Source organism: Ambystoma mexicanum, chromosome 4p (genome assembly GCF_040938575.1).
Source record: "Ambystoma mexicanum isolate Mex_15411 chromosome 4p, UKY_AmexF1_1, whole genome shotgun sequence".
NCBI classification, from domain to species: domain Eukaryota; kingdom Metazoa; phylum Chordata; class Amphibia; order Caudata; family Ambystomatidae; genus Ambystoma; species Ambystoma mexicanum.
In genome coordinates this window covers 1,047,915,597-1,047,935,899 of record NC_090927.1, presented here as the reverse complement: position 1 = coordinate 1,047,935,899, position 20,303 = coordinate 1,047,915,597, and the positions used below count along the sequence as shown (strand labels likewise).

At 47.0% G+C, this 20,303-nt stretch overlaps 2 protein-coding genes across 4 annotated transcripts in view; one reads left to right on the top strand and one right to left on the bottom strand.

Annotated features, from left to right (window-relative positions):
• Window positions 1–20,303, bottom strand: part of MCM9 (minichromosome maintenance 9 homologous recombination repair factor) — a 907,286-nt gene that overhangs the window by 162,027 nt on the left and 724,956 nt on the right. The gene's annotated exons all lie outside the window — the stretch shown is intronic.
• Window positions 13,422–20,303, top strand: part of ASF1A (anti-silencing function 1A histone chaperone) — a 92,278-nt gene continuing 85,396 nt past the window's right edge. The window contains exons 1-2 of one of the 2 annotated variants that reach the window (XM_069606616.1): window positions 13,422–13,782; window positions 19,648–19,710. In XM_069606616.1, coding sequence (XP_069462717.1) covers window positions 13,674–13,782; window positions 19,648–19,710 — 172 coding nt within the window. In that variant the 5' untranslated portion in view covers window positions 13,422–13,673. The remainder of the gene's footprint in view (window positions 13,783–19,647; window positions 19,711–20,303) is intronic. The other variant, XM_069606617.1, reaches the window with a different exon arrangement.

Genomic DNA, 20,303 nt, shown 5'->3' with positions numbered 1-20,303 from the left:
CACCTTAGGCCAGGAAGTCTGCCATTTAAAAAGGAAAATGGAAGAAAATCACCTGGCCCTCCAGGGACTGGGTGACCTCCAAAAAGAACACCAGAACTTGTTAGAGCACACCAGGAGGGTGGAGGAGGCTCTGGCAAGAAAGGAGCAGGCCAGTAGGGAAGGGACTCAGGAGGTAACCCTCCTGCAGCAAAGACTGGCCCAGTACTCCAGGACCAATCAGGAGGCACAGAGAGAAAATGAGGCTCTCTGTCAGCACAATGATAGGCTCCAACAACAGGTAGCGATGCAGGAGAGACTGATAGAGTCTAGTAAGGCCTTAACTGAGGAACTGAAAGCGCAGGCTCTTGCATTGCAACAGGGAGCAGGGGAGGATAGAGACCAGGTTTGCTGGGAGAGGGAGACCCCTGAGCATAACCTCAGGAGCCCTAGTACCAGAGGCCTTCATATCTCTCAGTCCCTGGACTCTGCCACCCCCATGTCCCCTCGCGCACATGAGCACCGGGCCACAGGGATGGCAGATTACTATCCAACCAGAAGTATGGGGTCATAGGCCAGTACCTCCCAGGAATGGATGGGCGGGCATCCGAGTATGGGCACCCAAGCACAGTGCAATTTAGTGGGGAACCCCAGGAGAGTAGGCCCATTAAGGGCATCCTGAAAACTTCTGCCCAGTTAGGTCAGTGGGGGGGTACCCATCAAATCCTGGCAGCAAGGAGGAATCTGAAGACTCCTCTGAACGGCTCAGGACACAGGAGACCAGGTCCCCACATTCTGCCAGCCATTCCCAGGCTCGCAGAATCCGGGAAAACCTGGAAGATCAGACAGGAACCTCTGGGAGCAGTGCCTCTGAGTCAGAGGATGAATGGACCAGGGTTACCCGAACCAAAAAGGCCAATAAGGCAAAAAGGGCCTTGCTCAAGGACCCATTGACGCAAATAAAGGCAATAAGGAGTGTCATCACGCCTTATCATAAGAACGCCAAGTATTCCGTTTGGGAACACTTGGAGCTCTATGAGCAAATGATGGAGACTTTCCATTTGAAGGACAGCAGTAGCTGCATCCAGTACGTCAAACGGACATTCTCCCCAGAATACTCCAGTTTCTTTGCGGGGCTGGAGGACCAACATCATTTAAGATGGTCCACCTATAAGGCGGCCATCTTGAAACATTTTTCTGTTCACAGAAATCCTCAAGAGGCTCGCAAGGCAGCCTACAATTTGCAATGTGGGGAGGATCAGGCCCCACAAGAGTTTGTGCAAGAATTAAAGCGTGCTTTTGCGCAGACCACCAGAAGGGTGCGCACAGACAGCAAAGAGTTTGTCAATATATTTTTCCATGTTCTCCCTAAATATATAATGACCCAGCTCGTGAGAGATTTTCATGAGAAAAGATCTTTAGACTGGGACATTGAACAGGCTACCCGGATCTATGAGGTGCAGAAGCCTATCGAAAATAAAAATAACGCGCCGAAAAACCCCAAAACCAACAGCACCCCTGCTGCTGCCAAGGTGGCAGAGGTAAAGGTTGCCCCCGTTTTAGATTTGGAGATGGGGGGGCCTAAAAACCTGCCTGCACCAAATAATTCACAGCCCAGAAGGCCCTCGGGCCAGTCACAGACAGGGAGTCGAGGAGGTAGTCCCACAAATGGGGTCCCCCGCTCCCTTGACTATGTAAGTCCCCGCTACAAGGGAAACCGACCAATCCTGGGTTATGTGTGGACTCCTCCAGCCCAAGGGGGGGGATCCAGCCAAGCACCTGACCCGGGGAACTTACCTCCTAACTTCCCCCAGGAGGGCAGAAATTCTCCAAATCCTGGGCAGAACTTTTTCCCCAGGTATCCACCCAATTTCCAGCCCCAAAATCATCCATCCTTCTTTCCCCAATTCCCTGAGCCCAGACAACCTAATCCGGGAGAGGGGAGGCCAAGGGTGGAGGGGTACCAAAATCTTCCCAACCAGGGGTACTACCAGAGAAGGGATAGCTACCCTTCCCGGGATCAGCCCAGGGGAGAAAATAGAGCCCCGTATCAGCCTGAGCGGGTTTCACAACTTGAGCGCCAGGTCCAAAATATGGCACGAGATCTGGGTCACATACTGAGGGCTCAACAGAACCCTCAGATGAGCATGCCACCGCAGAATGCCCCAAACTCGGGACCTGGTGCTCCAGAACAATGACGGGGTCAGCACCCCGATAACACACCGGTTCCCAGGGAGGAGGCACAAGGGAAAGGGGGGTGTAAAGCCTTGGAGGAAGCTTCCTTCCCAACTTGTAAACAGCCCCTGGAAAACCAGGAACCGGAAACAAAATCTCCTGCCCCTGAAAGCCTGCCTCCCAAGGAGCAGAGGGGGGGTAGGAGAAACAAAGGACCCAAACAGACCCACTTTGTGGAGGAGGTACAGGTCTTCCAATTTGAGGGAGAGGGCTCCTCAGAGGATCCTGGGGAAAGGATCTTCTCCTTTAGAGATGGGGGAACTCCTCCCAAGGAAAAATGGGTCCCATGGGATGCCAATTCAGACTGGGGAGATATGGAGACTGAGCTACCGCCGCCCATCATCTCATCCAAGAACCCACAATACCGAAATCCCCTGGTTCAAACCCATCCTGATGACTGCCTCCAAAAAGGGCGGGGCGGCCCAGAACCAGGGGAACCCACAATGGCTCTGATCTCCAGTTGCCAACTTTTTCTTTCAGATTCCCAAGGCTCTCCACAGAATTCTGCCAAAATCTCTTCGCTAGCAATGTCCAAAACCAGAAAATTAGCCCACCAGTTGTCCAAAAATGTGCATTATCTGTGCCCCCTTGAGGAGAAGGAGGGAAGATACTATGCCCCGGTACAAGTACAGGGGCAGGGTACAATTTTGGCACTGGTGGACACTGGATCCCAAGCTGCCCTTCTGTCCAAAAGGGCCTTTGAGGAACTAAATGCAGGAAGGGGGGAGAATTACCGTATTCCTCTCACCTCTCTTCCTGGACAACTGCAGAACTTTGACGGGAAGGAAATTCCCGTTGAGGGGACTGCAGACTTGGACATTAAAATTGGGCGACACAAGGTGAAACACCCGGTCATAGTAGTGACTCCAGAGGGCACCCCTTGTTTACTAGGGAATGACCTCCTGAGAAGGTTGTCACCCCTAATAGATTGTGTAAGCAAGGTCCTCTGGACCCAGACTAGCCGACCAATAAAATTAAAACAGAGCGTCAACCATATTAGTTTAAACGGCACCTGCCACATGGTTGAACAAAAATCTGACCAAGTAGAATTTCACTTCCAGAACAACCAGATTCCAGACGTGACAGTAATAGCAGTAGGACAACAGACTGGTGATGGGGGGTCCTCTCTATTTATGAAAATCAACCTTCCTTCCAGTTTAAGGTGGTATTCTACACTGGAAGGAAACACCCTGAAATTCTTTACTAATCCACAATCAGAAACTCCCACTCCTATAGTTCAGAAAGATGTGAAATCAGCTCAGAGCCTGGCTGATATTCAGCAAATTGGAGAGCAGTTGTTCATCCCTGTTCAGTTAAATGATGGGAAGGACTCTGTTCTCGCTCGAGTGTGCGTGAACAACGGTAAGAGCTTCATCAGCGAAGCCATGTTCCGCCAACTCCCAAAAGATCCAGCCATTCCCACATTTAAACTGATAGACAAATGGGAAATGGACCTGGAAGCACCTAATTCCAAACATCTCCTGCCAAGCAGGTGTATGCTCAAAATCTCTATTGGCAACAAGAGCATAGTCCATAATTGTTGGGTAGTGCGAGACGTCACTGCCGCCTTTTACTTAGGCAGTGACATTCTCAATCGCTTTGCCATTAGTTTGGACCTAATAAACTTCAAAGCTTGGTCCCGATTAGCGGATAATCCCATGGGCTTTGATGATCCAGAAAAAGCATTTAGGTCGGCTCAATTGCTACCTTATGCAGTTGAAATTCAGATCAAAGAGGGAGTCACCATCCCAGAAAGGACCCGACAATTCTCCCTGGAAGTGAAAGTTAAAAGAGGACAATATTTGCAAAACCCTGATGCTTATATACATCTAAATGCTTCTCTCCAACAGCAAGGGTTGGGGGTAAACCCAACACCATTAGTCAACATAGAACATGACACCATTCCAATAGAGGTGGATAACAGCGACTTAAAGAGTATTACTCTAGCCGCAGGCACCATTATTCGAATGGCGATTGATGACCGACATTTCTCCATTGATTTAGGAAATGAACTGTTAGGACCAATCCCCAAGGACTGTTTTGACAGTGAGGACAATACAACACCAGACAGGATTTTCACCCGGCATGGGGGGAACTTCCTGGTGTACACTGCTTGCCCTTATGGTAAGGAAGATGTGACTTGTGACTTAAGGAGGGATGAGGTGATTTTCCAGGTCCATGAGGGTTGCCTTTCCCACCTGAGGCCTCCAGTCCAAATCAGCACTCTGACCAGGGACTTCTCCACCCAGCTGGAGGAGGCCGCTGAGATAGCCAAACCAGAAGTCTTTCCAGGCTTCAGGCAGATGGTGGAAGAGAGGGTCAACCTAGCTGATGCCTGTGTGACTCTGGAACAGAAGCAAAAGTTGAAACAAGTTTTCTTGGATTTCCAAGATCTCTTTGCGGTAGACTCATATGACTGTGGTCGCACCGACATCCACTCCACAACAATTCCCACGGACCCTGGAATGACTCCAGTGTTTGTGAAGCAATATCGTTTGCCTCTCGCATCCATGGAGTCCCTTACTGAAATAATTAAGAACCTTGAGTCCTGGGGAATAATTTGTCCAATACACAGCACCTTCAATAATCCGGTGCTGGGAATATTGAAGCCAAACGGCCAGTGGAGACTCTGCGCCGACCTCAGGGAGCTCAACAAACGGGTCCATACTTCCCGATGGCCTCTGCCCTACATTGACCAAGGGCTGGCCCAGATCCAGGGGTCACAGGTATTCACTGCAATCGACCTGACCAATGGATACTGGACTGTGCCTGTCAGTAGGGAGGACCAATACAAGCTGGCTTTTACCTTTGGGGGCCAGCAGTACACATGGACCCAGACTCCCTTCGGATACCTCAACTCCGGCAATGAATTCAACATTTTCCTACACAAGGCCATGCCCGACCTGGGTGCAAGGGGTAACCTGGCTTATGTAGATGATGTCCTCATCAAAAGTTCATCTGTGGAGGAACACATGGCGGAAATCCGTTATGTTCTGACCCAGTTGAGGGCCGCCGGAGCAAAACTTTCCTTTCAGAAAGCACAGTGGTGTAGAACCCGTGTTAATTTCTTGGGACATGAGATTACTCCTCAGGGTCTCTGTCCCCAGGAAAAGAAAGTGGAAGCATTTCAGAAACTTAAAGACCCCACAACTCTGCGGGAACTAAGGAGCCTCCCTTGGACTGACTAATTACAGCAGAAAGTTCATTGAAGGCTACGCAGAGCTCACTAGACCCCTGATTCATCTCTTGAAGGGGGGGGGTCAAGTGGGAATGGGGTCCAGAACAATCCGAGGCGGCAAGACAACTCAAAAGAAGCCTCTCACAAGCGCCTTGCCTAGCTTACCCTGTCAGAAACAAGGAGTTCTTCCTGGAGACAGGGTCCTCTAATACGTGCTTGACGGCAGTATTATACCAAAAGCATGACAAGGTCAATAAAGTAATCTCCTATGCGAGCAAAACTTTATCCTCTGTGGAGGAAAAATTCAACGATTGTGAGAAGGCACTCCTGGCAATGGTGTGGGCATTGAAGAATTACCGCCCGTTTATCCATGGGGAACACATCATAGTGGAGACTCCACACCAGCCTCTGCAATATCTCCAAAGTGACGGAATCCGGGCCGGAAATGTGAGTAATTCCCGAATTGCTTCCTGGATTCTGTCAATGCAAGGCTTTCCTGTGGAGGTCAGATATGGCCAAAACAAGAAGAGTCCCCTCGCGCAAGGTCTAGCTGACTTGCATGATTGTGCCAGAGAAAACTGTCTCGAGGACGAAAGTCTAAAAATCAATTCCCCACACAAAGTCTTTGAAGAGGACAAGTGTGTGGGAATGCCCACTGTCTATGTGGATGGATGCTCTTACCATGTTGACAACGACGGGGAGAAAGAACTGGTGGCTGGCGTAGGGAATGCATGGGTGAAGGAGTTCCCAGAACCCTCCGCTGGATACAAAATTGGTCCCCGAAGTAGTCAGGTGGCAGAATTGATGGCTGTGCATCAGGCCATCCTCACTGCTGTCCAGCATCAACTCCACGAACTGGTCATAATCACAGATTCGGATTATGTACGGAACGGGTTCGTGGAGCACCTGGTCAACTGGAAAACCAGAGGCATGTTATGTGCTAATAACAAACCCCTGAAACATGGGAAGTTAATCCAAAACATTGATGATCTGGTCACATCGAATGGGATGACCATCTACTGGAAAAAGATCAAGGGTCATTCCAAAGTAGAGGGACCAGACAAAACTGGAAATGACTTGGCTGATCAGCTGGCCAAAACCGGGGCCATCCAAGGGGATCTAATAGAAATAGGAGTCCCTGTTGGGGGAAATCCAGGTCACTGCTATAACTAGGTCCCAGACAAATGCTCACAATGATCTTTCAACTGCCGAATGGAGCAAGGAGACCCCTGATGCTGATTTGATTACAGCTCAGAAGGAGGATCCAATTATTGGTAAGTTTTACCAACACCTTGAGGACCCTGAGAACTTTCCCCTGACGGATACCGATTACATTGGGAAAGAGGACCTAAGAGTGTTGATGAAATGTCCAAAAATGTTCCGAATCCAAGACGGTTTGCTGGTAAGGAAATCCAAAGCTGGCCACGATCAGTGGGTGGTTCCTACCTCATTCCGAAGCCTGATGTTAAGTCACGCCCATGATGCGGCCACCGCCGGTCATAGGGGGTTTCACACAACACTGGAAATCTTAAGAGAGGTTGCATACTGGCCACACATGGGGCAGGTCCTTGACCAATACTTGAAGGGGTGTCTTGTGTGTGCACAATTTCAGCCATCATCCCTCACACACCGTGCACCCCTCCAAAAGAGGGGGATGACACTGCCATGGTCAGATTTGCAAATCGACTTTGTAGGCCCCCGTGATTCGCTCTGCTAGGGGAAACAAGTACATGTTGACTGTTACATGCTTGTTTACCAAGTGGGTGGAATGTCTCCCAGCCCCAAACTGCAAGGCAGAAACAGCAGCTGCCCTGATGATTAACCACATCTTTTCCCGTTTTGGTCTACCTCAAAGGATTGAGTCAGACAGAGGTAGCCACTTCACCAGTAAAGTGATGACAAAGATGTGGGAGATACTGGGGGTCAAAAGAAAGCTACATATTGCTTACAGGCCAGCTTCTTCTGGAGCAGTGGAACGTTACAACCGGACAATTGTGAGCATCTTAAAAAAGTTTGTGGCAGATTCTGGGCCAAGTTGGGATATCCGATTACCTCTGGTCCTAATGGCCATCAGATCTACCCCTTCGTCTGCAACCAAAATGTCACCATTTGAGTTGATGACTGGACGCAAGATGGTGCTTCCCCAGCATTTGCTCTAAAGAACCCAAGAGCAAACGTTGATAAATGCCTCCACAACTCATGAGTATGTGGAGAATTTAAGGAAACACCTTCAACATGCTTTTGCCTATGCTCAGCGGAATCTAGAAAGATCAGCCGAGAGTATGAAGACCCACTATGACCTGAAAACTTCCAGGAAGGAATATCAGGTAGGTGATCGGGTCTATTTATACAACTTCCAAAGAAACCAGGCAAAACAGCGAAAATTCTTGCCTACATGGAAGGGACTCTTTGAGATTATAGACAAGATCTCCCCTGTGGCCTACAAGATCCGCATCCCCAAAGGCGGTTTGGCAGAGGGGGAAGACAAGTGGGTCCACATAAACCAGTTGAAGTGTTGCCATCCCAGGCACACTCTGCAGCAACTGGAGGAGTCCTCTGCAATACCAGAGGGGGCCGCTTCAGAGTAATTCAGTTCCAACCCTAAAATATCCTACATGTAGCCTATCAAATTCTGTGTTTCTCAAGTTTATGTGTTCCTCTCGCTTAATTTAAAAAAATGTGCATGTTCATATCTGTTGAGTTCTAAAATATATATGCCACCCCACTATATCAATGGTGGGGGAGAAATGTCCATGAATAGGTATTGCCGCTTTTCCTTTGTCGTCCTAGGAGAAAGAAAACCTGGCGACTGGCCAAGGAGGACGATCCGAAGACCGGGAGCAGAGACCCAAGGGGCCCGGGGTACCGCCCAATATTCCCATCAGGACCGGCGAGGAGAACCGATCGATCAGTACCGGATGGAGGAAAAGATGCTGAACTGTGCCATTTGCAAAATTGGAAGAACATTATGCGGACATACCAGTGCGTGGGTCATAACCTTCTGTGCACCCGACTCCCCATCGACTCAAATTCAAAATGCAGTCGCGTGGGGGGGCTTTGTTGGGTGTCCTGACCCACGTTTGAGCTATCATGCTGCAACATTTGGTGCTGTGGGCTTAGAAAATCCAAGATGGCCAAAAAGCCCACATGTACGCCAGAATAGGAAAACTGTGCAGTACTGGCATGGAAAACATCATGATGGCCAGAACTTCCCAGAAAATGCACAGGGAAATGCATGAAGAATAGGCTGCCACCCATTTTGCCTAGGTTGTGAGCACAGGAGGGCACTGCCTAAAACCACCATTGGGCTACCCACACAGTAGCCTGAAACCATTGGGAATGGCAATGCTGATTGCCAAAAGCAACCTAGAACTGTGGGGAATTCATTTTCTTAAATCCCAAAAATTGTTGCATTACCAGTACTCACCACTATCAGAAAGCCGGCGTTTTAAAACCACCAGACTTTTGTGTAAAACTGAACAAATGAAACAAAACCAGACCAAGGAAAGACTTGCTAAGAGGTGGATACAATGTAAAACTATACTCTGAAATGACTTGAAGGAAGTAATTATTTAATGTGTATGTAAAAATCGTAATAGACTTAAACTGGGGGACAAAAAGTGACATTTAGCTGAAACCTGGCTTAATGAAACTGAATTCTGCCTGACATCTACCCCCACAGGAGTTAAAACCTGCTCAGCCACTCTTCCCCTTGCCAAAAGGAGTTGTCACCTCTCTGATTAGATTAGGGGTGGAGCAGCTACAGGGAGTTGAACAAAGGCCTGTCCTGGGCCCAGGCAGATGGTTTATTGGGGGGATCGTAAATGGCTTCCTTTTGAACAAAGCCCTTCCTTGACTCAGGCAGAAGTTATATTGGGGCGTCGTAAAAGTGGCTTCCTCTTGGCAGAAACGGGGAGGGGCAGCCCCCTCTGAGGACAGGCTGAGCTTAAAGAAAGTGGATAGACTGGTTTCTCCACCATGTGACCTGGGAAGACACACCCCTGTTGGCCAGAATATGATTTTAAGAAAGATGTTTAACTCATGGTGCAGACTTGTCAAAATTAGCTAAATGATACCATAATTCTTGTGATTTTTCTGCCCACATTTTAAGAGGTTTTAGGACCTGGTGGTATGATCTGGGGGGTTGCTAGCGGAAAATAGGGTTTCACTCCAAATGTCTGCATGTTATAAATCTGACACTTCATCAATTAATGTCCACACTCCTTGCGCACATGTGTGTACATTTGGGTAAATGTCAGATATTGCAAAACCAGTTAAAAAGTGCAAAATGTTGCCATTTCTGAATGCAAGCCCCCAGGAAGAGCAGAGTTTGAACAGAGTATACCTCATGTGATATGTGATGGGTGCATGTAATTTTAAACAACTGTATCTGTGCAATATGTATTTGAATCAAATATAGATTTGTGGGCAAACTGACCAGGGGAGGATCCTCTGACCCATAAAACCTACAGCATCACTCTGACTCACATTTCCTTCCCCCAATCATGGGAGAGGGGAGAATTGGGCCAATGACAAGTAGAGAGGGGCAGGCTTAGCTAGGCCCAGGCACACACCCATTTTTAAAACACATAAAGAGAGACTGCTGGGACAGGTAGAGACATTCAATTCCATTTGCTGCGGAGCATGCTGACCGACGACTTCACATCCAGAGATCCAGACTTCAAATCCATCAATCTCCAAAGACCAGAACTTTACTTCAGAACTTAAAGCAAGGGCCTAAACCCACAAACTGAGAACTCTTCTCAGCAGGCCTCAGCATCCTCAAAATCATTTGCAGACTATTCACAGCCGGGCTGAGCTGTTGATTCTGGCCTGAAACCCTGCGCCAGAAAGATCCAGAAGCAGTGCTGTACCCAGAGAAAGCAGAGCAGTATCCAGAACCAGAGGCCAGAGATCCAGAGTGACACAGGCCGCTGTTAGCAGAACCAGAGAGCTGACCCAGATCACTGAAGTGCCGAGACCAGAACCGGAGTCCAGTCCAAAACCTGACCAGATCCGTGGCGAGGCCCATTTCAAAAATATATTGTGAGTACCTAGCAGAACTGTGCAGAACCAATCTCTTAGTTAAAATAATCTAATCCAAACTATTTTAATCTAACCAGAACTGCCTACTAGAAGTTGTCACTTGTTATTTTGTAAAGCTGCACCACTGTCACTTGTCAATTCTGAAGCTGCAAGCTGTCACCTGTCATTTTGAGTTTACTTTAAATCCGAAAAACTACCTTTATTTAATCGTCCGTATCTCTGGAACCGTTTGGGCTAGGAACTTCCACTGAAAGCTTAGAATCTTACCTTTCCAACAAGCCTAGAACCGACTTCCTACTCCTTATACTTTTTCCGCAATCACGATTCACGCACTTGCGAATTTCACCGCGATTTGCGATTTGGTTAAAAATCCAGCCACGTGTAACCATCAGCAGTCATTTCTTTCCTTGCTAAAAATTTGTTTGCCTCTTAATCACCATCTCTGAATCATTGCTAAAGTGAGCCTGCACTCATCCCTAGTATCTCTCACTCACCCTGAACCTCCTAAAGGGAATTAAAAGCATTTTCAGCATATTTCTCACTTCATTGCCACCACATTCAAAGCACTTGGGCCTGTGTTTTAAAACTCATACCGGTTTTCTCTAAGCTTGCTGGGGGGGAACTGAATTTCGTATTGTATTTGATTGCATTCCTGAGAACTGTGTGCTCCTCTTTCCATCTACTTCCATGTCTTACATTGCATAGGGGAGGGGGGTGAATTGCCACCAGGGGAAAAGTGAACATATGATATTCTTGTGAAACCATATTAGTTAGTTCTGTACTGCATTTTCATTCAACATTGCATCCATTTGAAATCATGAAAGTATTTTTGCTACTTGATCCATCCTATACTAACTGCTCATTGATTGTAAAGAAGTGTGCTAGTGCCAGATTACCCATTGTTGATCAACATCATATGTCCAAGTGTACTATCAGATATTAATTTATTATAAAGTGTGATATATATATATATTGTTTAAATTCTCAAATAAACCTTTTAAACTTGCAAAACAGAACTACTTATTGGCTCAGTGGGGTCAGGGGGATTCCAAGAGAGGGGTGTTATATAGGGGTAGTCATCCAGAACTCATGAACTGGACAAAGATATATCAATAAGGGTTTCCATTCAGTATCCCAGACTAGGCATTGACTTAGCTGTAGTGTTGAATTGAATCTTCTTACAAGCTCTTTCTCCAGTATGAATTGATCTTGCACTTTCCTGTTAGTATGCACCGTCAACATGTCATAAATCCTTTCTTCCGCAGTATCTCCAAAGACGCACAACGCAGTCAACTCTCATCTTAGTTACATAGTCATCATTCACCGGTTCCCAGGGTTCTTGCTACTTGCTGTAGAATCGAATCCTATGTAGTACTATGTTCTCTATACTGGAGAACCGCTTAACAATCCTCCTGCACATCCTCTTTGTAGACGTCATCTGTATCATCGAACTACCATCTCCAGCTTCACCCCAACAAAAATTCTTTCACACCAAGAGCGTTTAGCAGCATGGCTCTTTTCCTTACTGCAGTGTAGCCGGCACTTCCCACTGCTTCCAGGTATGTCTCGAGCAGCGATTCCCATTGAGGCCATGGTATAGCAGGCTGACCTAGTGATTGTAGGAAGGCTGGATGCGGTACCACACCCTGCATCTTGTCCTCTGCAGGTCTGTCTCCTTCCCGTCGCCAATTATGGTGGGGCCGTAAAGAGGACACTGAACCTTGTGAGGGTTGCAAGTTTATTTACCTCAAAGATACAACCAGAAGGCTGACCACAGTTGTTTCAATGTGACTCCATTTGCATGGTACATTCAGGGTAAACTTATGCATCGAACATAAAACTATTTACAAAGACAGCAGATCAAGTCTCTTGGTGTTCAGAGTCAGTGTGCGTGTGCATCTAGCACAGCCTGTGCAGTCTCCCGGCATGGGACGTAAGCTCCAAGGCATCATGAATGTTATCTGTCTCCACTGTCTGTATCTTTGCTCTCTACATTGGACTTTTGTTAGAAGTGTCTGACTAACCATCCAAATATATAGAAAACTACATGCGCCATCTTTATTTGTTGTCAACGCCACACTAAGATATACACCAACATTCAATAAATACTATCAGGTAAAATATATTTTTTAAATCCTGGTCATTAAACTATCAAACAGTGTAAAAAATGTATAAACTTCACAACAAATCTACAGATCCATAGGGTCAGATAAGAGTTAGTGCATCTTGGATTCTGCGTGATCTGTCCATTAAAAAGATAGTTTTCGAAAAATGCATGCAGATTCAATTTAAGCAGGTCATACCAAAAAACATGAATACTATTTTTTGTACCGCTGCCTAACTTAGTGGGCAAACTCTTTCTATGTGGGGTAGAACAAATCTACAAGTCCCAGAATGCAAAGATAAAAACAGGACTAGTAAGTCAAAATCTACAAGCAGGTAGGTCTAGAATTCGAGATTTCTGCAACATCTTTCAAACATTTAAACGACGAATGATGTTAAAAGTGTAACTATCAGAAACCAACGTTACCGTGCATTTGTAAAGTTTCCCGTACCATTATTAATAGTCAGCCTTATATGAAAGTTTTATTAACGCGTATTATATGCATGTGTGGGTAACGTGTTAAATGCCATGAGTAGCTTCAAAGAAAGCTACAGAAGTGAAAAGTTGAGCATAGTTCGAGCCTCGGTCTTGACATGGAATCATGACTTTCCTGTACCTTACTATAAAAAATCTGTATTTCACACACGATGGGTCAAAGCATACGTTATATTCTCATTTTCCGCTCAATGGGTTATGTGCCTGGCCCTTTTTACGCCAGTCCTGTCATGTTCAACCACTGAGCGCCTACTACTGCATGCCTTTGCTGACTGAGCCATGCAGTGAAGATCCTGCAGGTGGCACTGCCTCCCACAGGCCCCGGCACATTCTGCCAGGCGATGCCCATCTTGATTCCATGTGCCTTTGGCTTCCAGGAGGAGGGCTGCACCCGGTAGGAACCCAATCAGCTAGGAGGCTGCCAGTAGCTCGGCAGAATGGCTCGGAGAAGTGTGGAGCAGGGAAGCTGCGCGCGCGACAAACGTGGATCCTTCGTGGTGTAAATAAAGAGACCGGGAGGAGGAAAGTTTCTGCAGCCTGGATGCAATCGCTGGCGCCGGGCTGCACTGGCCGACCCTCCCTGCGATTTGTGGTGCGGTAGCGCCGGCTCGCCCGACAGACAGACTGTGTGTGTGAAATATGGCAAAGGTGCAGGTGAACAATGTAGTGGTCCTGGACAACCCGTCTCCCTTTTACAACCCCTTCCAGTTCGAAATCACATTCGAGTGCATAGAGGACCTCTCCGAAGGTAAGTGCATGTTTTACGGCGAGAATGGGGTATTCAACTATGCCGGGCGAAGAGGTCTGTCTGGGCTTGCAGTGGTGAAAACTTTGGCAAGGCCTCGTCTGGTTTGAAAATTGTGCACCCTGCACACGGGCAGAATACTTTCCACATCCGCTGTATTGCCGCAGGCAGGAGAGAGGACAGGGAAATGAAGCGCCTACGTTTGTTCTAGAAGACAGTTGATTGTTATGGCTGCAACAGGCATTTTAACTTAGTCTGCTTTAGCAAAGAACCCCTACATTTGCAGGAACTCTTGTGCCGCATATCGGGGTTCAGGAGTACAGCAGTCTTGTTTTTTTCCTTTGCATCTTGGGCTTGCATTTTTATTGTTTCCACATTATAGATGTGGCATAACGGGTAACAGCACGCAGATAAACGAAAGGACTGGCTATGCCGCTGCGCGCACCTGGTATGTGTCAAAGTGAGATGCCGTATTGGGAGGCCGTGGCTACAATGAGGGTTGGGCAAGTTCGAGCCAGGACACGGATACGGAAATGGTCGTACTCTCGCGCTATGATCATCACTACCACTCACTGAAATAGTTGCAGTACCTCACGTGTCAAACTGCTGTGTGTTATTACATCAACACCTTAATCAGAACGCAATCTACATTCCGGAAGATTTGCATTTTGTAATTACCTCCTTGAAAACACAGCGAAAAATTCAATGTTGCCTTGTTTTTTTTGTGTGCAGATGGAGCGGTGCAGACAGTAGTTTAATACAACTAAAAATCTAGAACCAGGAAAGGCACTTAGGTGAAGGGTGATCTTACATAAGGAAGCATCGGACATTTGCAAACCGTCGTCATTTTGGACCCAGTAAGAGAAGCAGGCTGGTTAATGGGATAGCGGGACTGCTTTAGTTAAATTCGTGATGTGAGGCAGATTGGAGAAACTATGCTTTTCTGCGGTTGAAAACGTCTTCGTTGTTTAAAAAATTTGCGATTATGTGTCTGTAGAAGAATGATTTTCACAACATGAGGGCATCTTTGGTATTTCGGAACATTTATTTGTGATGGCCAGACTATTCCAATTTCCCAGTGACCTTAGTTTTTATTAGCATTTTAAACAGATTGTGGGAGGTACATAGCAATAAGGTTTAAATTACTTACCTGTAACTATTGTTCTCCAGTATGCGGTCTGGCATGGATTCACATGCTCATGAATATCCCATGTTGTCAGGCTGGGAATCCTTGGTAAAAGAAAAAACAGTTTCACTTTAAAACTGTATTTCTCCTCTAAACCAATCACTGTCCTCTGGGTAATACTGCCCTCATCCAATGACAGTGCTCTCTCCCTAAGCCTCTCTCCTGGCCGCCATCTTCAGATTTTTAATGGACACTTCGGTATTGGGAGTCCTCGAGTTGCTCTCCGAGCTATTTGTAAGTTTTTTCGTGTTTTTCATCTAGAAAAGTTCCTTTTTTCTTTCAAACGGCCTGTGTGCTCTTTTCTTTATCTGCCGACAGTGGGGACCCGTTGTCGGTGAAGTTCCACGCTGAGGAATTGAATATTCTCAAAGGCCATTTTGGGCCTACTTCGCGTCCTCCGACCAGGACGCAGGAGGAGTCAGGCCCTGCACCAAATGCGGGCTGCGGAATGTGTTTGTGCAGGACAAGCACCTACAATGCCTCTACTGCCTACATCCGAGCCATAAAGAGGTAGAGTGCGAGATATGCCCCAGTTTCTCTGAGAAAACGACAGATAGGCATAGTAGGCTGGCGGCATGGCATAACACCAAAGCCTCTGACCCATGTTCCAAGCAGGGTCATGCCTCGTCCAGGACCGGCCGGTCGGAGGAGCAGTCTTCTAAGTCCTCTGAGTGCACCTCATCCGTGTGGGCCCAAGATCTACTAAGTCCGAGTCCATTTGGTTCGCCACGGAAGCTGGTCCCAAAGTGGATAGGACGCGATCAGCATCACCTTCCACCTCCATTGCCAGCCTACCATCAAGCTCCTTTTCAAAGAGGAAGTCATCTAGCGGCTAAGCTACAGGAGAAATCCGAGAAGCCGTGGACAGAGGCTCAACCAGCACACACCTTGTCAGCGACTTCATCGACAGCTACTACTACCACAGCAGCTAAGGTTGCTGATCCTATGAGGGTGGCACCCACGGTGCAGAAAGTGTCTGCCCCCACGGCGCACCACCACTGCAGAGACTTTGGCCAAGTCTGCAGATACGCCAGAAGGGGTGACGATATTGGCACAGGTCCCGGTTCAGAACCCTCAAGGAGGAAAAGAGGGGGCAAGTAGGCCCCGAAATAACCCTCCCAGGTTGTCTCCCAAGCCATGGAGGCCTTGTCCACGGACGACGAAGATCGGGAGTCTATGCATAGGTCCACGAGGAGGATGACGGCGCAGGGCCGTGTGTCCCTGTTTTACCTTCTGAGCCGAGAGACATTTCCTTGGATATTCTGTCGACTCTCCACATCTTGGTGTCAGAAATCCAGATGAAAATGCCTCTGGCACCGGTACCTGTGGTCCCCCAGGTCACCGGTCGGACTCTGCCGAAGAAGAGGAAGCGTTATCTGTAGCCCCCATATCAACCTCTTCCATCGGCTGGGACACAACTCTGCCAGCAGACATGGGTACGGTAACGGATATGGCCAGGACAACAGATGACGACGAAGACATTGTTGCAGTGAACAGTGAGTCACCACATTTGGATGCCCTGCTTAGGCAGTGGTGGAAGGGGAAAAAAAAAACGAATGGTACTCTGGCTGCATCCAAAAAGGTAGGATTGGGATGCCGGGACAGATGGGGGCGGGCTGGGGAGTGTTGGGGGATGAGTAGAAATGGTATGAACACTATGCACTCCCTATTTATATTAGATGTAAGGTGCAGGGCAGGTCGGGGCTGACCCTTGGTTTGCAATGTTCATGTTGAAAGGTAACTGGTGGTTTGTGAGGTCTTTAAGTTGGAAATGTCCCACCTTGCATTAAGGTGCTATGGCTGCAGAGCCATGTAAGGATGGCTGGGGCAGGGTGTTTGTGGTGTGTGTGTGTCTGTCTACGCGTGGGTGTGACTTGGGAAATTGGCAGTGCTTGGATGTCCAGGCCCAGCTGATTCTATATTTGGCTTGGGAAAAAGAAAAGGGTCCAGTACGCTTTTCTTGAGCCTTTCAACTATAGGTGCGCTCTGTAAAAAACAAAACGAACTAGTGGTACAGCATACCAAAGATCTATATTATATTTTCATCTCCGAATGCAGTCACGTGTTGCATTAAAGATCAAGGAGTCCATCCTCTGTGTGGTTGTAAGAAGCATCCCGTCCCAGAAGAGCAAAGACCCACCTCATACCTTCATAGAGTGCAAGTCACGGAATGAAAGGAGCCAGACAGTAGACATTATACCTCAGGGACCCACACGCTCTGGGCTTTGCAAGCGTACAGGACATCTTTAGTATCAGTCATGCCTCAAACTGTGCACTTGCCACTAGCCAGTGCTCCGTGTATGTGGAGAAAGGAACAGGCAAGTGACGTAATGCCTGCTTGGAGCTTGAAACTTGAAAATGTCACCCATGGTCTCCTCGATACTTCTCGACATAGTCCGAAGTAGTCGCAGGCATAGGTCATTTTCTTGCATATCGAAATGTTCAACATATATCACAGATCGAGGGATGAACAGAAAACTCAAACCCACCAAGTGGTACGCTTCAGATGACAGATGACCTAACAGCGCAGACTCCAAGGAAAGATCAATGTTTTGTAATAATAGATGGTCATAACTGGTTTGGCATTCTGGGTAGGTTGAGGTGGGGTCACTCTAAGGGTCGTCCTCCATCTCGTCTCCTGTGGGACCCCTACACAGTAGCCCAGGTTACCCTGATCCTGGGTATAATGGTAGACAAGACTGTCTAAAACTCTTGCTTGCTGGCTTTAAAGGCAAAAAGCCTGATCTATATATATATATATATATATATATATATATATATATCACTCACCCCTCCCTTCCCTACTTCTTCTCCCACCCTTTCCTCACTAGTACACTAACTCTCACAAACCCTCACTCATCGATTCACTTTCTCAAACTGGTAGAACTCTCTTGCACTACCAATACCTCACCTCTAGTCTTCTCGAAGTCTGCCAGCAAGTCCTTAGCTCTCTGTTCCACCATCCTTGCTTCCTCTGGTTTCTCAAGTCTCCTAACCTCACCCCCTACCCCTCACAATCTGCCTTTCACTTGCTTACCTTTTATACCTTGTATACAAGTGTGCCATCTGCTTCAACTTGGGCCAGCGTTCACCCGACTGTGGCCCAATCTGTGCCTGCCTTTCCCCCAGTGGCTGGGTTACACAGGTGAAAGGCTTTAAACAAAAACAACCTCTAAGCCCCCCCCCCCCTTTTTCAGCAGAGTTTTTGTAAAAGTCTCAGATGTCTTCTCTGCTGTTTCTCTGATATGTTGTGGGACTAAAAGTTTGTTTTTCGTATGCCATGATGAGTGGTTTGCTTCATTGGCATGCTGGAAATTGTTGGGTTGTAATTAAGGTTCAAAATTGGTGTCAGTGGCAACCTTCTGGTTTCTGTTTCCCCGACTCTGATCTGGGTTTTCTTAGTTGCTCACAGGAGTCAAAGATGTATTCTGGGAGTTGTGGTTCAGAAATAGAAAAAAAAACACTGGCCATAAACATGATAGAAAGCAAAGGGTGACAGAAAGTGAAACCGCTAATCACATTCATGGCACTCATTGGGGGGTGGGTGGTAGGAATAGTGCTCTGCCAGTCCGTCATTGACAGGGTGAAATCCTTGGCCCTCTCACAGTGGGTTGTACATTTAGTTCACTATACAAAACGCAGGGATTGGGTTTTAAGAGCTATACGGAATGGTTTTAATAGAAAATGATTACATTTCAGTCTACCAGTGAAAGAGTCAAGGGAAACAAGCCAATGAGAGAGAAGTTCAAACATTAGTCTAACTGGGGCTTCCGACCTGAGTCCAACTTCCCTAGTACAGAAGTTCACAACAGTTTGTGGCTAGGATTGTTTTACACTGATTAATTCATAAAAAGTTCCAGAGAATCCTAGGGTCCATGAACTTTCTGTGGTGAACTGTGACAAAGGTTGGCCTTCCAAAGCTTTGTAACTCTGTTCCGATCGCAATTAGCTTTGTTGCCAGTATGTCACAGGTGGATTTTCAGGCTGCAGTCCCTATTATCACACACCCCACCGAGAGCAATATGCAGAATTCAAGGGGTTCCCTAATGGCTTCCCACTGACCTCAAAGGCAAGCTCTGCTCTGCTATTCATATCCTCACAGCTCTGACTCTTGGGCTTAGCCAAAGATTGTGTGAGCTTTTTCATCCTGTCGTAATCCCACTCTTCCTCTTCACCTCTTTACTGGTGTTCCCTTCCTCCCTTCTAAACCTAACCTCGCCACTGTTCTGCTTTGATCTCTCCCTCCTCCAGCTCCAACCACTATATTACACTCCTTCCTTCCTCCTCTTCACGCCCCCAAATCTGGCCTCTCATAACTGTTTCTCTAAGACCATATAAGGTAGACACCCTTTTTGGAAAGTTTTACCTCACATAACGCCGTTAGGTACAGAAGCAACACGTCAGATAAACTGGAATATTGGAAACTGGTTAAACTAGATCAAAACCATTATGTTAGGACTATCCATTCTGATTGGCGGCAATTTCAGACAAATAGTCTAGAAACAATGAAAAATATAGATAAGACAGGCGAGATGAATGGCTGAGCAAGATACGGTGTGCCTCTGTAAATGCTGTAGGGGACTGCATTTTTAAGGGCGATGGGTGTAAGTATTGTGCTAATATGATCAAATATGGTCAAACAGGATCATCCATTCTGACCACGTGCAATATATATTTTGCAGATAAATGGTTCAAGAAAAATGATAGATATATAGCAAGACAGGCGACATCTTTTAATAAGCAAGGTGAGTACCTTCCTTGTGTATCACAATAATGAAATCTATAAGTTGGGATAACAACAATAGGCTCTAAAAGGATCACAGGCAAAGGGTTCGAGACCTTGCACAGTCCCCATGGGTTAGAAAGAGATAATGATCTCTTGATTGAGGAGTTGAAAGGTGGTTTTCTTTTGGGAAAATGTAACAAAAAGCGTTTTATGTGAATAGCCGACGTCTGTTTCAACCCTCATGGGTCTTTTCCAAGGCACAGTTACATGTTGATAGGGTTGTACAGTCCTAGGTAGTAGTCCAGGGCGGATCCCCATGTGCTGGTTAAAGTAGTAGTAAAGGAAACGACCCGATAGGGCTTTGAGAGGATTCTGACGGCCGCACAGTTTCCGGAGATCATCCTCTCAATCATCTCTTATTTCCCAGTGTGACTGTGCAAGGTCTCCAACCTTTTGCCTACTTTTCCAGTACAGGGGAGTGGGGCACTGCCCTTGAGACACAAGCACACGCAGCAAGGTACCCTTAAGAAAAATCAATCTAGCGCAGTAATCCCACACCTGTAGTGCTCCCACAACTTGTACTATCTAAAACAATCACAGTTAGCCTTTTGC